Source organism: Dendrobium catenatum, unplaced genomic scaffold (genome assembly GCF_001605985.2).
Source record: "Dendrobium catenatum unplaced genomic scaffold, ASM160598v2 fragScaff_scaffold_1125, whole genome shotgun sequence".
NCBI lineage: Eukaryota > Viridiplantae > Streptophyta > Magnoliopsida > Asparagales > Orchidaceae > Dendrobium > Dendrobium catenatum.
The window spans coordinates 2,171,419-2,199,126 of NW_021319587.1; the positions used below are offsets into that span (position 1 = coordinate 2,171,419).

General features: G+C 36.1%; 1 protein-coding gene across 1 annotated transcript in view; it reads right to left on the reverse strand.

The window, feature by feature from the left end:
* Nucleotides 1–4,577: 4,577 nt before the first annotated feature.
* Nucleotides 4,578–27,708, reverse strand: part of LOC110095567 — a 48,951-nt gene continuing 25,820 nt past the window's right edge. Inside the window, exon 3 of the mRNA XM_020821164.2 lies at nt 4,578–4,963. Coding sequence (XP_020676823.1) covers nt 4,800–4,963 — 164 coding nt within the window. The 3' untranslated portion in view covers nt 4,578–4,799. The remainder of the gene's footprint in view (nt 4,964–27,708) is intronic.

Genomic DNA, 27,708 nt, shown 5'->3' on the forward strand with positions numbered 1-27,708 from the left:
TCTTGCTATCAAGTAATATTGCCCTGCATGCCTCTCGCCACATCGAGGGCACATATGTACACTACAAGCTGTTATCATTGGTCCTTTCTTGACGCGAGCAAATCTACTTTTATTTTCACTACTTTTCCTCTTGCCATCTCTTCACTTGCTCTCTTTTTATTCATGTTCTGTAAGAATTGGGGAATAATCAAATCAATTTCTACTAATCTAGTTCTCTCTAATAACTCTGAAAACTCATGAATTCTCAATGGTATAAGTGAGTGTCTCAACTCATCCTTCAACCCTCTTAGAAACATGTACATTTCTCTTCAGTAACATTAATCAATTGATGTGCATGCCTGACCAGTATAATAAACTTACCTTTGTATTACATCAATGTTATATTTCCTTATTTCAATCTCATAAAGCTTCCTTCATTTATTGGCATACTGATGGAGGTATGAATCAATATTTGATGACACTCATGAACTCCTCATAGGTGATCAATGAGTTTAACCTATCCTAAAAGTTTTCTCTCTATTATCCTATCCATCATCTCTCAACTTCTCCTTCAAATAAAAATATTATCAATGATACTTTCTTTTTCTCAAGATATTGCATAGTATCAAAAATCTTCTTATCCTCAGTAAATAATCTTCTACTTCCTATGGATTTATACCTCCCTTGAATATTGGGGGTTTCAATTTGTGAAACATTTGTAAGTTCTTATCCTCTTCAATCTCCTTGCTCCTAAACTACTTGTTCTATGCATTAGTCATTAACTAAGCTATCAAATTAGTGAACTATATTATGCAATTAGAACTCACTCAGTTATTGTACTTTGTTCATTTGGGTACTCCATTACCAAATGAATTCATTGCACTTAGTATAGTTCTCTTTCCTAATAAGTTATAATTTAATAATACATATGCATGGTATGAATTACAAAAGAATATAAATCTTAACACTACCCATTCTACCCATTTCAATCATTTTTATAGCATTAGTTGTAATTCAATTTTTTCAATAACCTTCATTTTGATATCAACTATCATGGTCCTAGATCAAATTTTTAAAAAAATATTTATTTTAACATCTTAATTAATTTATAAAAGTCACTAATCTTATTTTTTAATAACTAGAAACTAATGGAAGCTGCTATAAATTGTATGCATCAAAACATTTCTACATTCATTCATCAAAATTGTATATATAATAACTAAGAGATTAATCACTACACATCAGCCTATCTCTTTCTACTTCTTACTATAAAGTAATGAACCAAAATATAAAAAATAAAAGAAAATTAAGAAAAGTCATATCTATCTTACTCCATTATATCATGACCTCTTCCTGAAAATATATAAAAATCATAAAGTGAGTTAATAACTCAAAAGATTACCAGACCCTACAAATGTAATCAATGTAAGGCAATAGAAGTAGTATGCATGTAATCATCTGATTAATATCAGTATAAATATATAATTGTAAAAGCATGTCACAATCAATGAGCATAGTGTCATCTCATATGAGCAATAAAAATTAATATAATTATTGCAATTCATAATCAATTATCAGTAGTCATATAAAGGTTCAATAGATTTTGTCATTTCCTATACCCATTAGTTACAAAATAATTTATATTTTATTTTATATAAATCACTACACTTATAATTGATTGAATATTCATTATATTACACACACACACACACATATGTATATATATCATTATTTTTATCAAATAAAATGTATCAAGTATTAATCTTTTCAGTCATATCAATCTTATTTACGGTGTCATATGCTAGTATATATATGCATATCATATGCAATGAATATCACATATATCATATAGTTCATGTATATCATGTGTCATTATATTGCTCTTATCAATCATATTGTATACATGTATCTGTCATTTCCTGTATACTCTACCTATCTTATCATATCATGTCACTTTGACGATTTATTATATATCCTCATGTCATATGCATTTACAAACAAGATAGAACAACTAGCTATCTTTGGTATTTTTTCTATGTCATGTCATGTAGGCCAATCCTATAAGCATCAGCCTCAAGCATATCAGGTTTATTGCTAAGAATCAATTTCATATCATATATCACAAGTAACGAATCAGGTGGCTTTTATTTAAAAAGTTGTTACATCCTGTCCTTCATCGTATCATATAATATACGTTAGTCTCCTTATAACTCCCATTTTCATAACACTAAGAATTATACTATAAATCTTATTTAAAAGAAAGACTCTCGGCTCACCCTCCTATATAGTGTAACTTATTTTCAGCCAACATAAATTAGTCAAACATTTCCAGCTCGCTTTCTTACATTTAAGCATATTTCATATTATATTGATCATAATATTAAACATCGTATACAATAAAGATAATTATCATTATGCTCATAAGATTACCAGACCCTACAACTATAATAAATGTAAGGCAATAGAAGTAGTATGCATGTAATCATTTGATTAATATCAGTACAAATATATAATTGTAAAAGCATGTCACAATCAATGAGCATAGTGTCATCTCATATGAGCAATAAAAATTAATATAATTATTGCAATTCATAATCAATTATCAGTAGTCATATAAAGGTTCAATAGATTTTGTCATTTCCTATACCCATTAGTTACAAAATAATTTATATTTTATTTTATATAAATCACTACACTTATAATTGATTGAATATTCATTATATTACACACACACACACACATATGTATATATATCATTATTTTTATCAAATAAAATATATCAAGTATTAGTCTTCTCAGTCATATCAATCTTATTTATGGTGTCATATGCTGGTATATATATGCATATCATATGCAATGAATATCACATATATCATATAGTTCATGTATATCATGTGACGTTATATTGCTCTTATCAGTCATATTGTATACATGTATCTACCATTTCATGTATACTCTACCTATCTTATCATATCATGTCACTTTGATGATTTATTATATATCCTCATGTCATATGCATTTACAAACAAGATAGGACAACTAGCTATCTTTGGTATTTTTTCTATGTCATGTCATGTAGGCTAATCCTATAAGCATCAATCTCAATCATATCAGTTTTATTGCTAAGAATCGGTTTCATATCATATATCACAAGTAACCAATCAGATGGCTTTTATGTAAGAAGTCGTTACTTCCTGCCCTTCGTCGTATCATATAATATACGTTAGTCTCCTTATACCTTCCATTTTCAAATCACTAAGAATTATACTATAAATCTTATTTAAAAGAAAGTCTGTCGGCTAACCCTCCTATATAGTGTAACTTGTTTCCAGCCAACATAAATTAGTCAAATATTTCCAGCTCGCTTTCTTACATTTACACACATTTCATATTATATTGTTCATAATATTAAACATCATATACAATAAAGGTAATTATCATTATGCTCATCAGTAAGCTTGTAATATGTCAAAAATGCATGTTTGACTAAATGAATAGTAAATGTATACATAGCATATATATATCATGTCCAAATGTAATATACTGACTCTTAGTCATTTTATTCTCAATATTATACTATTTGTTTCATTTAAAATTGCATATTAACAAAACAACCCGATAAAATTTTAATATTAACAAGTCAAAATGCTCAGAATAACGATATATATTACATATCAAAATTTATGTAAAAAAAAAATCATTAAAGTTAGATATATTACATTTTTATCAATTTTATGAGGGAGGAAAATAGGTAAAACAGAACATTATTGAAAACAAAGGTAGAGTTAAGGTTACCTATCAAGATTGAAACACTATTCCCAACTCGAGTGATAAAAAATAAAGGCTTGAACCTCGCTTCTCTCTCCTCCTCCTTTCTTCTTTTCACTACATTTCTCTCTCTTCCTTCACGAGGAAAAAATAAATAAAAGGGGGATGGGAGTGAGGTGAGGTTTTATTAATAATGATTTTAGATATTTTCATTTAAAAAAAAAAAATTAGACCTGGCATCACAGTGGTCTAGACTTAGCACCACAGTGCTTCCTGTTAGAGAGCACTACGCCATAGTGCCCAACTCCAGTGCCACGATGATAGTTAATTTTTCACAATTTGTTGGAAAGCTCAATACCATAGCGTTGTCCACCCAGCGTTGTGGTGATTGGCTAACCAAATTCAAGAATTTAGGGGAAGTCAATTCGAGGTTATTATAACAATCCCACCACTAGATCTATTAATATTAAAATTGCAGTCCATGTATTTGATTTTAGAACTACTCAAATGAAAACCTTTAGACTTAAGGTTGACATGTATAATTTGAGATTTTCATCAAGTCCCCCTCTAGCCTTATCAACAAAAAGAATATCATAAGCAAAAAGCATGCACCAAAGTACATCCTCTTACAAATGTTTTGTAAGAACATCCATGACTAATTAAAGTAAAAAAATATATATATAGGCATAAAGTTGATATATATGGGCAAAAAAGAATATCTTTCGTATAAAGTTGGAACCAACCAGTCTGAAACTTTTGCATTGCACCAGTTTTCTGTAGAAGTTATGTTATGAAACATAGTAAGTATAAATTTAATGAACGAAAAAACAGATTAAGAAGCTCCAAGCTGATCATATATGCCCAGAAGTGAATTATACAAGAAACACATAACTATTAAAAAAGCATCGTTTGGGTTCTCAAGCACAGAACATTCACAGAGCACAATATTATCAAACTGGGTATTTCATATGGTTCAGAATACAAAAGCTGACTAAGGAGAAATAGATTGTCGGATAGAAAACATTTTTATTTATTAGACTAATGAAATTAGGCTAATCATACTTGTCATTATCAGATTTAAAGGAGGCTTTATGAGTGGGAAATCGAGAAGCAGAATAGTTTGAAATTGCCGATCCAGTGTATCTAATTGAATGCTTTGTTACATCCAAGCTCTTCTTCGCAGCAATCCAAGCAACCCATATGAATCCAACCCATCCTGGAAACAAATCATAACAAAACACAAAAGTCATATATGAAGAAATCTTCAAAATTAAGTACTCATTTGATTTTTGAATGATGCTTCTATTATTTTGATGGAAGGAAAAATATGTTAATGCTACTTGAAATTCGTTGCATGACAATCAATGCAAGATACGCATCAACTTACAGTGCTCCAGTTGTTTTGTTACAGCTCCTTCATTACACTTCAAATCTTTTGAGTTGTATTTGGGCCCATGCCCCATGTGGGGTCGGCTATATGAATCTTTTTTCTCCATTGTGTCCTATTTAGAGTCGAATTTTCATTTAAACCACATAAAAAAGGTCATTTTTAATACTTACTAACCAAGACTTTGTAAGTCTACCTCCACCTTTCTTAACAAAGGTTGAATCTACTACATCTACTCTCCTAACAGGATCATCAGAAGGCCGACGTTTTAAGTAACGAAACCATCTAAGGCAACTCTTTCTTCTTAACTTATCTGTCACTTAAACTACTCCAACCTTTTCACGTGTATACTCGTCATGCATTCTGCCTCTAAGCATAAAACTACTCATCCACTCAAGCATTCTCATCTCTGAAACACTTAATTTTATGCTTCTCTTTTAACGGCCAACATTTTGCGCTATAAAGTATTGTAGGTCTCACCACCATCTTGTAAAATTTCTTTTAAAGTTTGAAGGGTACTTTCCAATCATACAACAAACCCGACTCATTCCTCCACTTCAACCATCCAATTTAAATTCTACTAGTAATATCTCATCTATTTCACCATCGTTTTGAACAATATACACAAGATATCTAAGACATGCACTCTTTTTAATAACTTGATCACCAGTATCATAATTTCACCACTAGATCTATTACTACTAAAATTGCGCTCATCTTCATTTGGGAAAAAAAGAATATCATGATTTAAATTAAAAACAAAATCTTCACAATTTCTTTTTCAGTTAAAATCCAACCTGACTGGCCATTAATTGAAGATTTCCAGAGGTGAAAACTTATCAAACATAGATTTTTATATATTTTGGAACATGGAGAAGGACGAATTAAAAAAAAAAAAGACAAAAATGCATAAAGTAAATAAAAAATGTATGATAACACCGCAATAAGATATTACATAGACTTAATCAAATCGGAATTTATAACAATGATATTGAAGATAACCTCCACAAACAATCCTCTGCCATTAAAGTTCTCTTTCTTGAAAGTCATTAAAAATTTTTCAGAACTTAGCCAAGTTTCATTCATACCAAATCATTATTACATAAGCCAACATATGGGTATCATAAGCAAGCGGGACTGTGATGCCTAGTTCAAAAAATTCTTACAAAAGCAACTCATAGAACACGTCACAATTTGAGATGATTGTTTTAGATAATCCATGCAACCACATCAGAAGTCTCTAGTAAGATGAAATAAGGTGACTAATCCTATAGAAATGGTTTACACTACAATAATGGAGTTATACCTATGCACCAAAAAAAGCAAGCATAAAACAGAATTCATAATCAAATCCTTCCGTGGATTATATGGGATAATTTTTAGTGTTTTGTTTCATGCCCTTTTTTAGTTGACATGTACAAAATAATACAATAACATATTTCTTAGAACTAGGCTAATAAAATCAATCTTCCGGCAAGACTATAGTCATATCATATCCAAAGAGTCCAGCCTCTCCTTCGGCATGCAATTCTTTAATAAGAAAATCTAGAAGTGAAGAATCAAGGATGCTAAAAGCAAGTACCTCATGATAAGATCTTGCACCAAGTAGTTGCTGCTAAGTTTCTAAAATAGATCTAGCCAAAGTCTTGACGATACTACCTTGTCAAATCTAAATATAGATGATAAAAGGGAGTACATATTAAGAAAATTGGCCACTTTGCTCTCAACACCAACCTTATGCCTGAGGAGCAAGGTACACTCTTAAAGTTGTACATACCTAGCATGCAGAAACTCAATTTATTCTTTAACATTCAAATATTTAAGGCCTTGTGATCTAAAATTAGAAAGCACAAACTCCCTGAATAAATGATAATGATATCAATATTGAAGTGTTGCACCACAGCATAAACAGGTCATATGTAAAGTAATATTGATTCGTCTCATTCAACTTCTTATTTAATTAAGCAACTAGATGTCTCTCCTATTGAATTTGAACAATTTAAACACCTACAAGCTAGTCAAAAGCCCCTTCATTTTGGCGTAGGCTCCCACTACAATTGGAGTTGACCTATATTTAGCCCTTTTTAGGCATTGGCTTATAGGAGCAATTATAGTGCTAAAGACCTGGATAAACCTTTGGTGAACGGTGTCAATTCTGTGAAAGTTACGAAAGTCGTGGACATAGATTGGGACTAGCTATTTACTAATAGCTTTAATCTTCTTGAGATCAAAGGAGATGCCTTCAGTCGAAACAACAAAGCCAAGGAAAACAATGAAAATCATAATGAATGAGCATTATTTCATTCGTGTATAGAGTTTTTTGCAATGAAGATTCTAAAAAACTAGACAAACATGTATGACATGATCAGGGCGAGTTTGACAGAAGAGAATATTATCAAAATAAATGATGAGGAAATGAATGATATAAGATCAAAATATGTGCGTCGTGACACATAAAATACATGGGGTGTTGGTAAACCAAAGGGCATGACAAACATTTTTGTAAAAATCAAACTTCATTTTAGAAGGAGTCTTTCATTCATCACCTTCATGTATCAAAATTTGGTGATATTCGCACATAAGATCGATCATTAAAAAAACTTAGCCCCAACATGTCTTTAAATTATGTATAAGAATCATATACTTGACAAGGACTTTATTATTGGTATGACTATCAATACAAGTAAGCCATGAATCATCCTTCTTTGGGGTGAGAACGGCTTGAATAACACAACATACGTCCAAATGAAACTCTTTTGGAATAGCTAAACAACCTATTGCTTGAGCTTGGCATTTTCATCATGATTCACCCAATAGCGAGGAAAAGTGGAAGAGTAGATCTAGAAATAAGGTTTATAACATATTCAAAGCTCCTCATTAGGGATCTCATTAAGACAAATCTCGTGAAATTAAAAAAAAAAATATCATTCACCTGGGCTGGGGAGTTCACTCGACAATGGGCTAATAATCCATCATGCTTAAAACAACAAATGCATGGAGCTATGTTCGGTACTATATTCTAATTTTCAATGGCTAGTAATATAAGTGGGCTTTTTTATTTTAAGGGACTAGCAACTCCCAAATTTAATGTGTGGAGAACTCCTTTTGCCAATACACAACACAAGATAGTTAAACAAGACCTATCCTTTGCTCCATGAGTGTTACCAATACCACAAGGGTCAAAATCCACATGTCCTCCCCTTGATCATTGAGCTAATCACGGTTTGGAGAATTGATGTAGCCTTTGTTACCACATGTGCAATATATATGAATGATTCTTTGGAATCAAAGGTTTCAACAATGCCCTTTTCCTTAATAGCAGATGACAAGTTGAGTTGGTTTAAACTACGACCTATTTAAAGGAGGTAAATGATTTCCTGTGAGGTAGAACCCTATAGTGCTGCTCTATGTTGCACGGATACTCCTATTTACGAGGCGTGCTGTATCAGACACATGTCGGATACGGATACGCCTCCGATACGGCACGGATACGTGTCGGATACGGCTTTGCCGTATCCAATTAAAATACTATTTAAATTTGACTGGACACGCGTATCGGATACGCGTGTCCTATTAAAAAAAACACTAAGCCGCAATTTACCCTATTCTTTTCGGCTTTCCACCGTTTCTGCTCAATATCCATATTCATTTATGCGGCTGAAACATTTCAAAGAGCTAGGTTTTTCGTTTCCACACAAGTGTTCATTTTCTTCGTTATAGTTGAAGGAGCGGCTCGATGACGCGAGCATAGAAGCAAACAGGATCATCCTTTGTCGACAAAGAGGCTTGACGACGCGAGCATTAAAGTCGATAGGATCATCCTTCGTCGACGGAGCGGCTCGACAAAGCGAATAGTGAAGGCGACGTGAGCAGTGAAGGTTCGTTTTCCTCGTCGTTCTTCGTTTTCTTAATCATAGGCTCGGTATCGAGCCGCTCGGTATCACTTGGTACCGAACAGTACTGGAACTCAGTATTGCTCGGTACTGCTCGATACCGAGCGATACTGGAACTTGGTACCGCTCAGTATTGGAACTCAGTACTGCTCGGTACTGTAACTCGGTATTGCTCGGTACTACTCGGTACCGAGCGGTATTGGAACTCAGTACTGGTCAGTATTGGAACTCGGTACTACTCGGTATTGGAACTCGGTACCGCTCAGTATTGGAACTCAGTATCGCTCGGTATTGCTCGGTACCGCTCGGTATTGCTCGGTACCACTCGGTATCGCTAGGTATAGAGGGGTACCGAATGGTACCAAGCGGCACCGAGAAGCTCGGTACCGCTCGGTATCTTTTCATTAAAAACAACTTTAAAAATAAACAGCACTTCAAAATTACTCTTACAAAAAAATTTGTTTTGGGGGTGCTGCCCCCTAAAATTTGTTTGTCGAACCCCGCCAAGGGGCCCCTTGGACCCCTGGCAGAGTCGCAACATATCTACACTTTCACTTAAATTTTTTCATGTTTCATTCATATGTTTTAATTTGTATAAATCCTTTGTAGGATAATAAGCTCTAGTGGAGTAGGAATTGGTTCTGATGATGGTCCATCAGAAATCAATATTGAAGATAACAAACCTCTATGGAGTTATGTTACAAAAATAGGTAAAACATCAGATGGGGAAGGCAATATTGCATTCAAATGCAATTTTTGTAATGCAACATACAAAGGATCATATTATAGAGTGAAAGCTCATTTGTTGAAGATTAGTGGTCATGGAATTAAAGTTTGCCCAAAGATAAGCTCATCACAAATGGCTGAATTACAAAGAAAAATCAGTGAAGCTGAGCAAAGGAGTAAAAAAGAGCACATACTCATTCATCCAATCAATGAAGAAAAATAAAATTACTCCACAACGGGCTGAAGATTTAGTTTATGTGCATACAAACATTCGGCTTCTCTCAAGGAAAACTCCAACTTATATGGAAGGAGACAACAGGATGTGGGATGTTGCTGGAGATCGATTTGAATCTCTTGAGGATATGGGAATATTAGAAATTGCTAATTTTTCACTTGATGAGCCTGAATTAGAAGCTATGATATTTATTGAAGATGATATAGAAACTCAAAGACAAACCACTGAAGAAGCTAATCCTATCATTCCTTCTATTGAATAGTTGAAATTTCATGTGCTGGATAATTTATCTTCTTGTTTTTGTTGATGTACTAGACATTTAAATGTTTAATGCTTACTTTTATTTCAATTTTTTTGTTATTTCAAATATTACACTTTGATTACTTTCTTAATTTTTATATATTATTTATATATGATAATGTCGTATCCGCGCCGTATCCGTATCCTGTATTTTTAAGAATTTGCGTGTCCCGTATCCGTATCGTGTCGTATCCGTATCGCCGTATCCGTATCGGTGCAACATAGGTGCTGCTCTATTTATAAGAAATCATAGAAAAAATCTTCACGAGTGCAAATCTCTCAAGTGAGAAACTCCTAACGGATGTCAATATGCAATCTAAAACAGAACCTCAAGATGGTGGTTTGAAGATCTTTGATTCTCGAATCATTAGTTAATCAAATCGAGTTATGTAACAAAAAACAAACATGGAACCTGCCACAGAGTACTTGACTCAACAAGGAGTTGATCGTAGAATATTAGTGAAAAGCACTTTGTTTAGAGTTTATTTCATCTCATTTTATGATCCAATTGTTGCATGACCTAAGTAATGCATTTGTCACTCGACACTTCCCAATAAGTCTTACCATGCCTAGTTACTTCATGCAAGCAAACCTAACATGTCAATTTTTAAGCATGGCCATTGAATCAAAATCAATGCATATCCATAAGCCAATTCATAAATAATCTGAGATTTAGGTGATTGTCAAAAGCAAGGGGTTCCACCTTAACCTTACAGTGATATCATCAAAATCTCACTCATTATATTGAGGGGTAAATATTCATGATTGAGATCATAAGAAACTTCTTCAACGTGTGACAATATAGCAACATTGGACCATAGATCTTCGTAGGCTATTTAGCCCTTCGAGATGATCGATATGATACTTCATTTATACCGTGACAATCAAAATAATTATTGAAGATTTCGATTTGATTTTCCTAGGCCTAGTGAGGGTTTGGAGGTAAAGACAAAGGGTTCAAATTGAGAAGGTGATATTTACCATCATCCTTATTGGGTGTAGCCTGAGATGTATTTGGTTTGGGTTGACACCTACAAAGTATATTCTCAACAGTTATCAAATAGTCACCAAATTCATGGCAAAAGATAAGATTCTCTAGTTTTTTCTTGTAACCAAGTGAGTATGTCGTCATGCCTATGATCTATAAAGCAACTTTGATATGGATGACCACTATTTGTTGTCATTAGGAAAGGAACTAGCTAAGGGTTGCATCTAGACAGAAGTGGACATAACGTTGTATGATAGGACTTGATGATCAAAACAACATGCAATAATATAAAAAATAACAAACTTAAGAAATAACACCAAAGGGGGTTGTATATACTAATCTCCAAGCAAAGAAAGAGAAGATACAAGTTGACACACTGTTCGGGAGGTGAATCATCTCTCCTACAATTCCTAGCAGCCACTAGGAACCCAAACACCCAACAAAAAAAAAACAGTTGCAGAAAATCGTCAACTGTCAAGTCATTAGTCGCGTCGATGCCTGCGTGGTGCGCGTCCCGAAGTGTCGAGACAGTCGAGTCTTGCGTGGTGTGCGTCCCGAACCGGCGTGCTGCCGAAGCATTGCGCCATCGCGTACTGCCGAAGCATCGCACCGTCACGTCGACGCCGACGAGTCGCGTCGCTGGCTACCGGCGTTGCGTATTGTCGCTGTAGCCTACCGGCCTCGTCGCTGCCGCTGCGCCGCTGGGAGTAGCGACCGAAAACCCAGGCGTTTGAGGTTTTTTTTTTTAAATCCGGGTTGGGTCGTGTCAACCAGACAACCCGCGCGGGTCGGGTCCGGGTTGAAAAAGCTGACCCGTTTACAAAAACGAGTCAGGTTCGGTTTGACCCGTTTAGAGCCGGGTCAATTTGGGTTCGACCCGAACCCAACCCGTTGACCCGAATTGACACCCCTAATTTCTATATGATACTATATGGCTCCCATGACACTTTATACTCTGGTAAATCCTTCCACTTGATCAGCACCTCTCTAATCCCCTTGTCTCCTTAGCGCATCTCTCTCACCTCCAATTGTTTTAATATCACATTCATATCCTCTAACAGTGTGGTCGTTGCGCAGGCGAGGGTGTGTGATCTCCAATGGCTCATCTCAATTGTGATACATAAAATACGAGATGGATGACTGTGGTCGGTGGTAACTGTACGCGATATGCTATTGCGCCAATGCGCTCCACTACCTCGTTGGGCCCAAAGTAGTGGGGGGAGAACTCATTCCTTCATCGAGTCAAAGTCCTCTGTCTATAAGGTCGGATCTTCAGATAAATCCTATCCCCAACCTTAAACTGTACGTTTCTCTTGTGTCCATCTGCCTGCTTCTTCATGATTTATTGTGCTCACTGTAGATGTTCTACAATTCTACCAAAAATTCAGTCCCTTTCTCCCAAGTACTGCTCCACTAATGACACTGGTGTGTTGTCATACACATAATGTATCAGATGAGCTAGATCCTCCCATATAGGATTTTAAATGGTGTTGTCTGGATTGTTGTATGATATGAAGTATTATATCAATATTCCACCCAAGCCAATCACTTGGCCCACATATTTGATGTACTGATACGAAGCAACGAAAATAAGTCTCCACACTGCTATTCACCACCTTCGTTTGGCCATCTGTCTAGAGGTGGTAAGTTGTACTCCGCTTCAGGATAGCCCCTGGCATCTTAAATAACTCCTTCCAAAAGAGACTCAAAAAGACCTTGTCTCGGACATAATGTCCTCGGGTATGCCATGCAAGCAGACCACGTCTCTAATGAATGCGGCTGCTACCGACACGGCGGTGTATGGGTGGCGTAAGAGAATGAAATGAGCATATTTGCTCAATCTATCAAAGTTATAAATGAAACCCTTATGAAAGTTTACTTTACTCAATTAAACAAACTTCTCTTCGCTTGTCAAAATTTGAATACTAATATAATTTATTAAAATTCAACTACATTCATCTCAATGCAATGATATGCTATTATACCTTAAAAGGTGAAATATATATCATCGAATATTAGAACAACATGAATGACAGGCTTGCCTCCAAATGAGCAATATGGTCATTTTATGGGTTTTTCATAACACTTTAAAAATATGAAATATATTTAAGATTCAAATAAAAAGTTTAAGTCATAAATAACAAAATGTGAAACCATCCCTGAATTAAAATTAAATCTCTTTCCTCCTCATAGTGCATCAATTAATAATATGACAAACATACAAACCAGAACATACTAGAAGTACAATCCTTTAGGTGTCCTAGAACTAGGATTTTTTCTTCTCTCACATATGTGATCATGATATTTGGTGTGAACAGGTTGTTTGATGGATTGTTTATGTTGTGGGGCTTGCCCTAAAGTGTTGGGATATAGATAAATATTTTTTTATTTTGCAAATGGCCACGCCCAAAAGAGATAAATATATTAAAGAATTATTATCTAATAACATTTGCTTGTAAGCGCTACTTATACACTAAGTTCCTGATTAGGCATGTGATAGGAAAGACTTGTAGATCTCAAGTATTTCCTATCAAACTTCAGAAAACAGCGAGAATTCTCCATAAAAATCCGCACAAAATCACAAAAAATAGTAGATAATTTGTATTTTTTTATGAAAGGGAAAAGGAAAATAGCAAGATATAATTGATACTCTATTCGAGAGGATGGTTGATCTCTCCTAAATCTCTAGACGCCGCTATAGCCCAAAGAAAACCTCAATCTAACAGATCTCAAATTTCTTCCAAATTCAAGATGTCCTAATCCTAGGAAAACAAACTATTTAATGCATACAATTCAAAAGGAAATCTCTAAACAATCCCTACATTCCATTTCCCTCCTAAACATCCTCAAAAAACCTTCCAAAGATGCTCCGTTAGCTCCTGTGGTTCGTGCGGCTAGAACAGGAGGCAAAGATGTTCCACCTCGTCCGCCTCCTGTTTGCGCCTGAGCCAGTCCTGCGTGGACAGCTGGACCGGTCCAACAATACTCCCCTCCCAACGATTCACCTTGTCCTCAAGGTGGAGATATGCTCGTGTTCCCGTGGAGGTGGCCATCCTTGAGGTGGCTAAAAAACCTTACCAATTTGATGAATCAAGGGCTGCACTGAAAGAGAAACATCCCCTCCCTCCTCCATCCTGATCACATCCACCTTGTGTAGTCCCACCAGATAATCTTCCCCCACCTCTTACAGGCTCCTAATCATAGTCTTAAGTGATATCATGACTTTAGATAGCCCTGCATCTCCCCTTATAATCACCCTTCTCCCATCCACCATTAATTCCATAATAAGTGTTCCCCAATTGTCCTTGGTTTCCGCCAAGGTTTGCAACAACTTCAACCCCAGGATGACATCAGTACTTCCTAACTCTAGTGGGAGAAAATCCTCCTTTACCTGAATCCCTTGGATGGTCAACACCACTCCTCTACAGATCCCCTAGCTTTTCTCCACCTTCCTTGTACCCATCATCAACCTATAATAACCAATGTCCACCAATTTCACTCCCAGTTGATTGACGACCTGAGTGGAAATGAAATTATGGGTAACCCAACTGTCAATCAATACAACCACCTTCATGCCTGCTATTTCCCCCTTCACCTTCATCGTATGATTCGAAGTGAATCATACAACTGAATTTAGGGAGACCTCCGCCACATCCAGATGCAACTTGTCATCCATCTCTCTCTCACCTCCCTCCTTAGTTTCCTCATCATCACAGAAGATGAGAACCTAAAGAGTTCAATCCCTACACATGTGCCCTAGAGTATACTTCTCATCACATTGGAAACATAACCCTTTTTCCCTCTTCTCCTGCATCTCCTTCTCTGTCAGCCTCTTGAAATTTTTCTCACTCCCTCCTCCTAGCTTCTCCCTGGTGGTCTCATTAATGTTGCATGATACAGACCTCTTGGGTGCTAAAAGAGTGGTTGTCATCTTGTAAGAGCCTCCTGAGTTGCTACTCCTGGCTCACTTCTCTAGATTCTTCTGATTTTCCACCAGCTGTGCCAACTTTATGGCCTCCCCCACGTCACGAAGTTCAGAACTTTTACTGTCGCTCTGATCTCTACCTTTAGCCCATTTACGAAGTTCTCCTCCAATACCGTATCTGATAATCGCTCCACCCTACAGGCCAGGTGCTCAAACTGTTCACAATAGTCTGCTACTGATCCCTCCTGCAACAAATCAAAAAACTGCTCATATAAATCTTCTCTCTGGTTGGTTTGAAAATGTTTTATTATGCAGTCCTTGAATTCTCCCCAACTCCTGATGGGTCTCCTCTGGTCTCTCCACTAGTACCATGACAGCGCCTTCCCCTCCAAACATAAGCCTGCTGTCAGCTTCTCCTCCTCTGCTAACCCATTAACGGCGAAGTACCTCTCCACTTTATAAATTCACCCATCCACATCCTCCCCTTCAAATATGGGCATCTTCAGCTTCCTCACCTTATGATCTCCCCCGTTTCCCCTTATTCCACCATAGCTTCCCCTCTCCTAGGTGTTTGGCCCTCCCCGTGCTTCTCAGTCTTCCCTTGCCCTGTCATAACCCAAACCACCTTCGAATTCCCCTCTCCTTCCTTCAAATTTAGCACCTTGGCGGCCATAATGTCCCTCCTGACGTTCCCGATCAGCACCCATTTGCTCTGCTCCTCCATATCCATGCCTTTCCCCATACCTACATCCTCTATCCTCCCTCTGGAAAGGCTCCAAATAGGGTTTTCTTCTTTTCCCTCCACGATCTCCACCACATCTTCCTCCCTACAAATTTCAGAATTTGTGTTCTTCCCTTCCAACCCTTTTGCCACTGAAGCCGCCATTTGGTTGTGGATTAATAACATTTTCTTCATCATGTACAGGAGATCGGCTACTTGTCCTTCCATGGAGAAAATCTTGTCCTCCACCGTTTTCTTGATTTGGTTTATCTCTCATTCAAGTTTTTCTTCTAGCACATCCACTTTCTTGGCCGTCATCTCTATCCGTGTCTTTGTAGATTAAAAAAATCTAGATTTTGATCACAAAAACAGCAAATTTCTCCTACCCCGGCCAAAAATCAGCCACTGAAATTTGTCAAAATTAGCCCCCCAACAGTCCCAAGACTTGCTCTGATACCAATTTGATAAGAAACACTTGTAAATCTCAAGTATTTCCTATCAATCTTCAGAAAACAGAGAGAATTTTCCACAAAAATCCACACAAAATTACAAAAAACGGTAGATAATTTGTATTTTTTATGAAAGGGAAACAGAAAATAGCAAGATACAATTGATCATCTATTCGAGGGGAGGATCGGTCTCCCAAATCTCTAGACGTCGCTAGAGCTCAAAGAAAACCTCAATCTAAGAGATTTCAAATTTCAGCCAAATTCAAGATGCCCTAACCCTAGGAAAACAAAATATTTAATGCATACAATTCAAAAGAAAATCTCTAAACAGTCCCTACATTCAATTTCCTTCCTAAACTTCCTCAAAAAAACCTTCCAAAGATGTTGTATTAGCTCCTGCGGTTCGTGCGGCTAGAACGGGAGGCGAAAACATTCTGCCTCGTTTGCGCCTAGGCCGGTCCCGTGTGGATCGGCTGGACCGGTCTAACAGCATGGCAACAGGTTGAAAATTTGGCCTAGCACTATAAGTATCAAGCAATTTGTTGTGCGATGTTTGATTGTATATTATATGATTTCTAACTCTTAATTTTGTAGAAAATAATCTTTTCTTTTTCTTTTTATAAATGAAATTCATGTATATTTTTAGAAAGCTATGTAGTCCTATGGGATATGGCAAAATGAATAATAAATCTTAAGCATGAACACCAAAGTAAAGTTCTGGACACAACAAAAGCCAAAGCTCGAAACTCATAAACAATCTATAAATTTAATTGAATTGTATAAAGTAGGCAACTCAGCAACTCTTTTTATTTTCCTAGTTGTAAAAGGGACCTCTATATTATTTTATGGTTAGTTATTATGATTGATTGCTTGTTTATTTTGAGTACACATTATTTCATAAATCTTTATCAATTGCTTTGCTTTGCTTTGGGGAGGCCTAAACATTAGGTGATAGGCTCTTATGAAGTTAACCTTTTTCTATTTATTAAAAATATAAATAATCTTAAAATCAATCATAGTACAATATTTTTCAAATCAACGTATATAACTTATAAAAAAAATAAGCTAACTTCTCAAAACTAAAATGAAATGCAAAACCTCATTATAGATCTTAGTATGTAATTTAATATTTAACTGGTTGTTTATCAATAAAAGTGTGTTTTTAAAACCAACATCAAACCCATGTACTTAACTTATGAGTATTATTTTCATAGCCTTATGAGTCATATATAAAAATAAAAATCCTTACATAAGAGAATAAATAACAAAAATTTGTATAATGATTCAACATATACATACCCTCATGACCAAACTTAAGTGGCTAAATTGTATGTCCTCTTTAAAAAAAAAAATCAAAACAACCTAACCTATTTTGCATATACATTGAGACAAAAATTTCATAATTCTAAAAACGATTAGAAGAGTTTAGTAGTCCATCCTTTTTAGACAAAATTGAAAGGCAAAATGTCAGGCTAACTTAATCTTAAATAAGGTTTCAAGTTCATAAATCCCGTGCATTTTAATAGATTTATGTTCGAGTTACCATATATTGGTGGTTTTCATCTTAGATCTATGATTTGATATTGATGTTCTTTTTAATTACATTAAAATCCCACACCTTCATGAGTATTATTTCAATTTTGTGTTTTTGAAATATGTCTTAACATTTTAAATAAAATAATCAACTTTAATATAAATTTAATCTCAAAATGTAAAATTCAATAGAGGATTGTACTGAGTACCTCTGAGTTTCTAAGAATCAAGTACTCATATTTTTGTTTATTTGACTTTCATTCAAAATTAATAATAAGATGATTTAACCATTCTTGAAGTTCCGCAAACAAAATCTTTGAAATAAATTTTTTAAAAATCATATAAAATATTAGTCAATATTTTAATTATAAATTATAAACTCTTCATTTGACTTTCATTCAAAATTAATAATAAGTTGATCTAATCATTCTTGAACTTCAGCAAACAAAATCTTTGAAATGAATTTCTTAAAATCATATAAAATATTAGTCAATATATTAATAATAAAATGTAAATTATTTTTCTAATCAAAACTTTTCTCAAGAGTCAAATACCCTTAGAATATAATTAATCATAGAAGTTTACCCATATAGCTGCACTGTATAATAAAAAAAATCATATTCAATCAAATATATTCTGTAAATAAAAAACTCTTTGAACATATAAAAATGAAATCCAATTTTGTCCTTTAAAAAAATAAATTATTTTCTATGTCATATTCAATCACAATAATAACAACAACATCAAGCCTTCATCCCACTACGTGGGGTCGGCAACATGAATATTTTTTCTCCATTGTGTTCTGTTAAAAGCCAAAATCTCGTTTAAATCTAATAAAGAAATATAATTTCTAATATTTTCTAAGTCTTTTTATGTCTATATCTATCTTTCTTAACATAAGACAAATCTAATACCTCTACTTTTCTAACCCAGTGATCGAAAGGCCGCCATTTTATATGACCAAACCACCTAAGGCGACTCTCTCTAATCTTATCTTCCACTGGAACTACTCCAACCTTTTCACGTATATGCTCATTTTGTATCCTCTTTCTAGGAGTAAAGCCACTCATCCACCTGAACATCCTCATCTCTGCAACACTTAAAGATGGGGGCATCATATCATGGAAAATATATCAGAGATGTGGCCGACGATCTACGGCCATGATTGGACCAATCTATTTTTGAGTCTTCATATGTATTTGGTTTATTTATTTTCTTTATGTTTTGGTTTAAGTAGCATTTCCTATTGTACCCTTAAGGGTTTTGTCATATGTAAGCTCTAGGGGATATGTCGTCTTTTATTTTCCCTTTCATTGTATGAGGCTATATATAGCCCCCTTATGTTTCTTTTGGAATGAATGAATGAATTATAATCAAATTACTGCACATTGAGTTCTTGTGAAAGCTTGAAAGTCTTTGGAGAGATATCCCTTGGAGAGGGAATCGGATCACCCACCAACCTTGGAAGCGTCCGGGTTCGTGGTTATTTTCTTCCCTATTCTCTCTTCTCCTCCTCCCTCCCTTCCCTTCCACCACACGGCCCAATGCAGGCCAGGCCTACACCCCTTTCCTTTTGGCTAACACCCCAACCTCCCCATCTCCCAACCGACCACTTCCCCCACACCAAAAACCGGCGGCCCATCCAACCCTAGCTGTCGTCCCCCCTTAGGATTTCCCCCGTCAATGCTTACAATTAAAGCCCTTCCTAATTGGGTCTTTATATTTTAGGAAATATAAAAAAATTCATGATTCAAATCTATTTGAATTTATATTTATTACCAAAAATATGTTCTATTTTAGGAAAGTTTGCAAAATCAATCCTATTTGAAATTTTTATTAAATTGGAATGAGATCCCTCATTCCTAATTTAATATTCCAAATCAAAAAAGCTTGATTTCTTTCCCCATGCTCCTCCCTCTCTCTCTATGCCACTGGCCCCCCTATGTCCCCATCCCATAAATGCTTTCCAAAGTTAAGCCTCTTACTTGGGAAAGATTTCAAACCTCTCCCTCTCTCTTACCCACCCCCTCTCTCTCTCTCCAATTTACCTTTAAAACCTTTCCAAACTTAAAGGGTTAACTAGGGAAACAATTTCTCAGTTTTCCCTCCATCTTCCCTCCTTAAAATCTAAACCCCTTTTTCCTCCACCTCCTCTAACCTAGCCGGCTTTTCTCTACCCATATTACCTCTAAAATCTGAACCACAATCTCCCCAAGTCCCCTACCTTGGTCGGCCACCCTTTCCCCTTCTTGGATTCTTGAGAGAAACTTCTTTCTCTCAAGGGAAATCTACAAGGGCAGCAAAGGGATGCTATTGAAAATCCCCTAAATTTGCTTATGTTGAAATTTTAATTGTATTGGTGATCTTAACTATTAGCTTGTGATTTGGCCTAAGCGGAATCACCCCTCTTTTGTTTTCTAATATCGTTAAGGGGCTAACATTTTAATTCTTATTGCTCTTACTCAAAAGAGTGCAAATTCTTATTACAATCATTTAAATCATACATAGTCCTATATCACTTAATTTAGTATTATGCTTCTCTTTTAATGGCCAACATTTAGCACCATAAAGTATTACAGGTCTCACCACCATCTTCTAGAATTTTCCCTTAAGTTTGAGAGGGGGCTTTTCTATCACACAACAAGCCCGAAGAATTCCTCCACTTCAACCATCCAACTTGAATTCTATTGATAATATCCCCATCTATTTCACCATCACTCGGAACAATAGATCCAAGATATCTAAAACGTGTACTCTTATTAATGACTTGATCGCCGAAAGTTACAATCCCTTCACTAGGTCTATTACTACTAAAATTACACTCCATATATTCAATTTTAGATCTACTAAAGCAAAAACCTTTAGACTCTAAGGTTGACCTCCATAATTCAAGTTACCTTCAACTCCCTCTCTAGTCTTATCAACAAGAAGAATATCTTCAGCAAAAAACATGCACTAAGGAATCTCTTGTAAATGTCTAGTGAGAACATCCATGACTAAAGCAAAAAGATATGGGCTTAAGGTTGATATTTGATGTAATCCAACTAAAATAGGAAAATACTTGGTCAAACCACCTTGTGTTTGAACAAAAGTAATAGCTCTTGCATACATATCTTTAATGATTTGAATATAAGCATTATTAACTCCTTTCTTTCAAGAACTCTCCATAACACTTCCCTTGGAACTTTATCATATGCTTTCTCTAAATCAATAAATATCATATGTAGATCCTCCATATTCTCTCTATATTTCTCCATCAAACCTCTCAATAAATGTATAGCTTCCATAGTAGACCTACCCGGCATGAATCCAAATTGATTGCCATATTCAATCACAAATAGTTAAAATTCGTTCAGGATAAAAAAATTCCCCATCAAGTGAAGGGGTTTGTAAGAGAATGCCATGACAATGACGAAGGCTTGATTGAGTTCAAGCCAAGATACAGGATAGACTATAAGGCCAAGGAAACACAAAATGGTGAGGGATATGATAAGTTTGAATACCATAATGTTGACAAATCATCAACCCCAATCAACAAGGGGAACGTAGTTATGAGTGACAGGGATCGCAAGGGAGAGCAGTAACCACTAAAATGTTCTCTATGCAATGATGCACACATATTGCACGAGTGATTAACTTTGGCAAAGCTTGATGCTTTAATCAAAAATAACGTAGCAAAGTGAGAGGAGACACAACTAGGTTTACTGCAAAACTTTAACTCACCAGTGAAAAGTAGGGGACCCCATAGCGATGAGAATGAAGTCTCAATAGAGGCTATGTTGCAAGACTATCATATAGAGCTTGACTACAAATTCAAGCACAAATCTAAGAAGAAAGTGGAGGTTGATGATACAAGGAAGATAAAGTTACATGTCATTAGCAATGTTGGATGCTTCCTCGATCAAATTAAGTTCAGTCAACAGCATGAGGCCATCACTAAACCCTCCTCCAACATGCGCAAGAAGTAAAAATAACATGAACTCGGCATGAAGATAGGCTATTTTGCACCCAGTGTCATTGCTCATTCATGCAAAGTGGAAAGAGATTATGCATGAGTATCATTGATTCAAAGTGAGTAAACCAACCAGAAACCCATCACATCATGACACTCTTGGTGAACCAATACATTTGGACACTTGCAGATGATATAAAAACATGCGTCAAAATCTTCATAGCAAGCCAGTAAGACAAGTTGGAGCACTCATTGCGAATAGGCATGTTGGAGCCTTTTTATTCCAAGTCCAAGGAAAAGTCTAATCATGAGTCCATTTTTAATCTGTCAAAGTACAAGGGTGAATGTCATATGATTGTAGTCGATCAATCCCAAAATATGAGACACTCTTTGCAACAATAAAGGATTACCTTACTAAGGAGGTAGCAAGTGATCCCAAAACACAAGTTTTTTCTAGGAAACTAGAAGAAGTTGTAAATGGGATGAAAGTGATATTCCTACTTGTCCATGCTAGGAGGGGGTTTCTGATATGGAGGCAGAGGCAACAACCCTAGCGACTGATTTGATGGGGTCCAACAAAGATCTAATTATTTAAGTTAGGAGGGGATTAATTAGGAAATGGATTTCTTATTTTAAATCTCTGTTTAAAATTGCGCAACAAGCAATTTGCCCCAAATACGCCTCGAGGCTTATGCAATTTTCCTCTTGGCAAAGGCGTACGCATCACCAGGTCTGAGGCGTACGCCTCACCAAGTCTAAGGCGCGCCTCAAAGGCGCAATTGCGCAATTATAGGTGAGGCGTACACCTCATCAACCCGGTCCCACCTACTTAAAATGAAGCATTTTTTCCCTTCATCCCGTTCGATTCCAGGTATTCCCGAAAAATTCCCTCTCACAGCCTCTGTTCGCGAACAAAACGGGCTCCCGCACGCTCGGCCTCCCTTCCCGCCTCTCCCGCCGGCGCCGCCTCTCTCCGGCGAACTTTTATTGCATCTCTTTTCTTAATTTCCACTAATTCCACTTGTCATTTAGATGTTTTTATTGTATGATAGAATCTTGCTATTATTTAGGGTTTCCTAGCGGCATCTAGGTTTAGCGAGAGAGATGATCTACCTCTCTTATGTGTAGATCATTGTATCTTACTTACATATTGGAGCATCAATACAAAAATCATCCTTTGTTTTCTTAACTTATTATTGTTCTTGTCGTTTTCTCTTGTTGTTTTTACCTTAAGGCATATCAAATTGATACAGAGCACCACCATCACTGTTGTAAAAATTATCTATGATAAAGGGAATTAATATAGGTCATTTGATGTAGTGATTCGAACTTTCATTTTATTTATGGAGCATGCACTTTCAAAAATCTATAATCATGCCCCAGTCTCAATATAAGATAGGAAGACCTTGGTTTGTGATCCAAGAGAGCTCTGTGGTTATAAGAATCTAAGAGCTCCATCTGAGCACCACCATCCAACCATAACCATCGAACCACCGTTAAATCGTCATTATCGGATCACTGCTCGACCGTTGCCATTCGAACACTACCCAACCGCGACCGTCAGTGCATCACCTAACAGCGCCATCAAACCACTGCCCGATCACTTTCGTTAGAACTCTAATCAACCAACACTGCTCAATCTCCATTGTTAAAACACCATTTTATTGTTGTCAGCAAAATATTGTTCGATCACCGTCATGAAACCACCGTCTAACTGCCATCATTAGAACACTTCCCTATCGCTACCATCAGACCACCGCTTAACTATAATCATTGAAATATTGCCCGACTATCACTATTAGAATATTGCCCGTTCTCCGTTGTCAAACCACCATCCAACTGCTACCATTAAACTACCAGCCAACATTGAAACACCACCCAATTTCCACTGTTGGAACACTACCCAACCGCATCATCAAATCACAATTGTCTAACTACGATCCTCCAACCACCATCCCCAAGTATACTATAACCATTGTCTCTCAACTATAATCAATCAACTTTCATCACTTGACTATAGTCCTCCAACCACCATTGTCCGACTTGATCCTACAACCATCATCGCTCGACAATAGTCATCTGACCTCTATTGCCCAACTACAAACCTCCAACTACAGCCCTCTGATAACTATTACTTGACTGTGTTCTCCGACTTTTGCTGCCCGACTATGATCCTTCTGACCAACATCACCTAACAACATTCCTCGAATCTCCTTCAACCGTCTACAGTCCTTTGACCTGCAATACTCTAACTATTGTCGCCTTACTAAAAACAACGCTAGCTAACTATCACCTATTGATGCCAATAAATTCAATGCAAAACAATATCTCTAAGATCATGAATAGCATCAACACCAACTCTAACTCCTGGCATCAGCACCGGAAGTTTTATTAGACTTTTTGGTGGCCAAATAAACAGCAAATAATCTTTTAACGATAGCTCCCATGCCACAGGGATCTTCCAACTTCCACCACGTAAAATGTTTTGCCACATTAAGGGTGGCATTTGTAACCGATGAAAAACAATAATAGAATTATTTCAAATGGGTCAAACCCAGTGATTTTTCTTTTTTTCAAGTTTTCCACATAAAACTCTAGCATCTCTTACTACTCTCTTATTTGTGTGTGTTGAATCTTAAAACAATACTAAAATAATAAATCCTCACTCTACCTGCACAAATGTTCTAAAATGCAACATTTATAATAACACTTATCTTATCTTAGAGCATGTGTTTTTAAGGCTTTAATCTTTCTCGTTTCAAGCCGATCTTCATATCCATAATGAGGTACTCTTGTAATGAAACTTCAAGGTTGATGTTAAGATCTTCAAATGAAGGAATCCTCTTATATCTTCCTCATCTTCAAGTAAAAAGGGCTCTAATAGCTTCAAATTTTCTGCATTGGTAACTAAGTAAATCAGCATATAATAAGACAATTCTAACTAAAAATATCTGGAATAGTTCGTGATAAATTTTCTATAACATTTCAAATAAGAAAAGGACCAAAATGGTCCCTCAACTATTTGTGAAGTACCAAAGGTACCAATTTGGTCCATCAACTCCTCCAAAAGGGACTATTTTGAAACAGGAGCGTATTATCGGAACAAGCAAAGAAGAAGTGCACGAACGGAAGAAAGATGGCTACCTTCGCAACGAGCAAACTCTTGTCATTCATATCTTCTGATCGAAGTAAATTTGGCCGAAGAAGCGCGTGAACGGAAGAAAGATGGCTACCTTCGCAACGAGCAAGCTCCTTTTGTCGTCGCTCGCAATCGATTTGGCCGAAGAAGCGCACAAACAAAAGAAAGAAGGCTACCTTCGCAACGAGTAAGCTCCCGTTGTCGTCGTTACTTCCGATCGCAGTTGATTTGGCCGAAGAAGCTCATGAACAGAAGAAAGATAGCTACCTTTGCAACGATCAAGCTCCCGTCATCGTCGTTACTTCCGATCGCAGTCAATTTGGCTGAAGAATTACTCGAACGGCAGAAAGATAACTACCTTCACAACGAGTAAGCTCCCATCATTGTCGTTACTTCCGATCGAACGGACAAACGACGAAGTGTGATTTCGGATCCAACAAGAAGGGTGCCCTTGAAGGAGGCGAAGAAGTTATTTAGCTAGTCATTCAAAACTCTACCCATCACGCGAAGGAGGTGAAGTCGAAGAGCAACAAAAAGTGGAGAAGGGGTAAAAAATTATGTATAATTATTAAAACTAAAATTATGTATAATTTTTTATTTAAGAAATGTTTAATAATTTTTTTTACAAAAATTATAATCTCTAAAAAATTACATTTATTAAATATTTTAATTAAAAAAGACTAAATTTTTCTCATACTTAACACCATCAACTCTACCATTAGATGGCAGGACTAAAAAAGTCTCATTTTGAAGGGACTATTTTGGTCCCTTACAAAGAATTAAGGGACCATTTTGGTCATTTTCACTATTTCAAATGGTTTTTAACAAATTGAGACGATCCTTTGACTTCCACCTTTCAATTTATCATTCCCCAAGTCCAACTAACCAAACATCCTTCTTAGAGTGTGCAATTAGTCTTGTATTTGTCATGACAAGATTTTATAGTTCTATATTTCTAGTGAACACTCTAGACTTTCAACAAATTCCTTGTGAATCTTTTGGATATCTTCCACAAATCATGTTGCTTAATGGAACTCCAAATCTTCAGTATTTCCATCCTCTTTTGTACTAAATGAAATCTCCAAATTCACATAGATGAACTCCCATGTGTAGTTAGGCAATGGTAAAGGCAATTCACATTTTCCTATTGAAAGGCTCTGATGTGCAACAAAGAAAGCATTGCATCATGATTTTTTGCACATACATGTGCATCTTTGGCCAGTAGACGTAGTGTTTTAGATTTTGGATAGTTTTTCCCCACATTGAAACATCCCGCCACTCTTAATTCCGAGATTTACATAATTGTGTAGTACAGAAGTCCTTTCCCACATATGTAGGTTTATATTATCAGGCTTTATCATGGCCTGAAATTTTTTGTTCTAGTCTAGCCCTAATGCAAGCTGAATATGGGGGTCCCAAATTCGTTGTCAGGCCCAAGAAACCACTTATGGAAGCTATTCAAGCATATTAGAGGGTCAATAATGACCTTCTAACTATTATCCAGCTCTTCAACCACCTCCTATTCCTCCTGGAAGTCTAGATCTTCTGCATATAGTGCACAAAACTCCATGTCGTGCATCATTAGCACTTGTATAAACACGAACAAGGCTGTGGCTGCACTTATAATCTATTGAGATCACAAATTGGCCATCTTATTTTGCACACCTTTCTTGTACATGATCATCAAGTTGAATTACTGTAGAGATACCACACTCCATATGACAGTCTTATTACAAGTTGGATTGCGTCAAAAGGTATTTTAATAATTATTGATTTGTATGCAAAATTATCGCCTGTTCTAAGCTGATAATGTCTTTTGTGCTTTATCACGTGATGTAAGGCAACAAATTCCTAGTCATTGATGGAATAATCCTGGCATGCTCCGTATAGCATCTTCAAATGATAAGCCACTGGTTAACTATCGTGGACGAAAACTACATCTATAGCATATGCAAGCATTTATTTCCAACTCAAATGGGTATTGCAAGTTGGGAAGATTAGGTTTTAGATAATACCCTAATCACAGATATTTCTCCCTCATTTTGCAAAAACTTTATGATCTGAGTTTTGATTTCCCATATGCGCAAGCATCTATGATTAATTACCCCACCCAATAATGAGTGAGAACTTTCAATTAAGACTAGTCATTAAATAGGTCGCAATAATAACCTAACGTATAATAGCAACAATTTTAAGATTTGATTTTAGTTTTGAATATTGGATTTTATGACTTAAATTTATCACTATATACTTAAAGCGGAAATGGGGTATGATAACGGGCCCAAACAAAATCTCATGGTTCCATCAACCTGAATTGTCATGTCTCAAGTCTACTGAATTAAAGGAGGTAGTCGACCCACCCTGACAAAAAGAACCTTATCGGCAACTATGGGTTACTTCATCCAAGAATACCTTGTAGACCTACGGTGGATATTTGTCTAAAGTGATGAATTTAAGTCAACCTTACTTAATAAAGAGCTTTATATCTTATAGAGTTCACCTTATAATTTATTGCTCAATAGGCATTTAACCATTAGTGAACATACGAACTTTGACTGTGATCGTAATATAGCGGTGCCTTTTTTGCAGTAAACCTATCCGGTCGGAGGGCACAGGGGATTATAGTTTGCTGTTCCAAACTATATAATTGGGGTTTTCTCTGATGTTGGAACCCTCAACCGGATAATAACACAAGCACACTCACATTTACTAA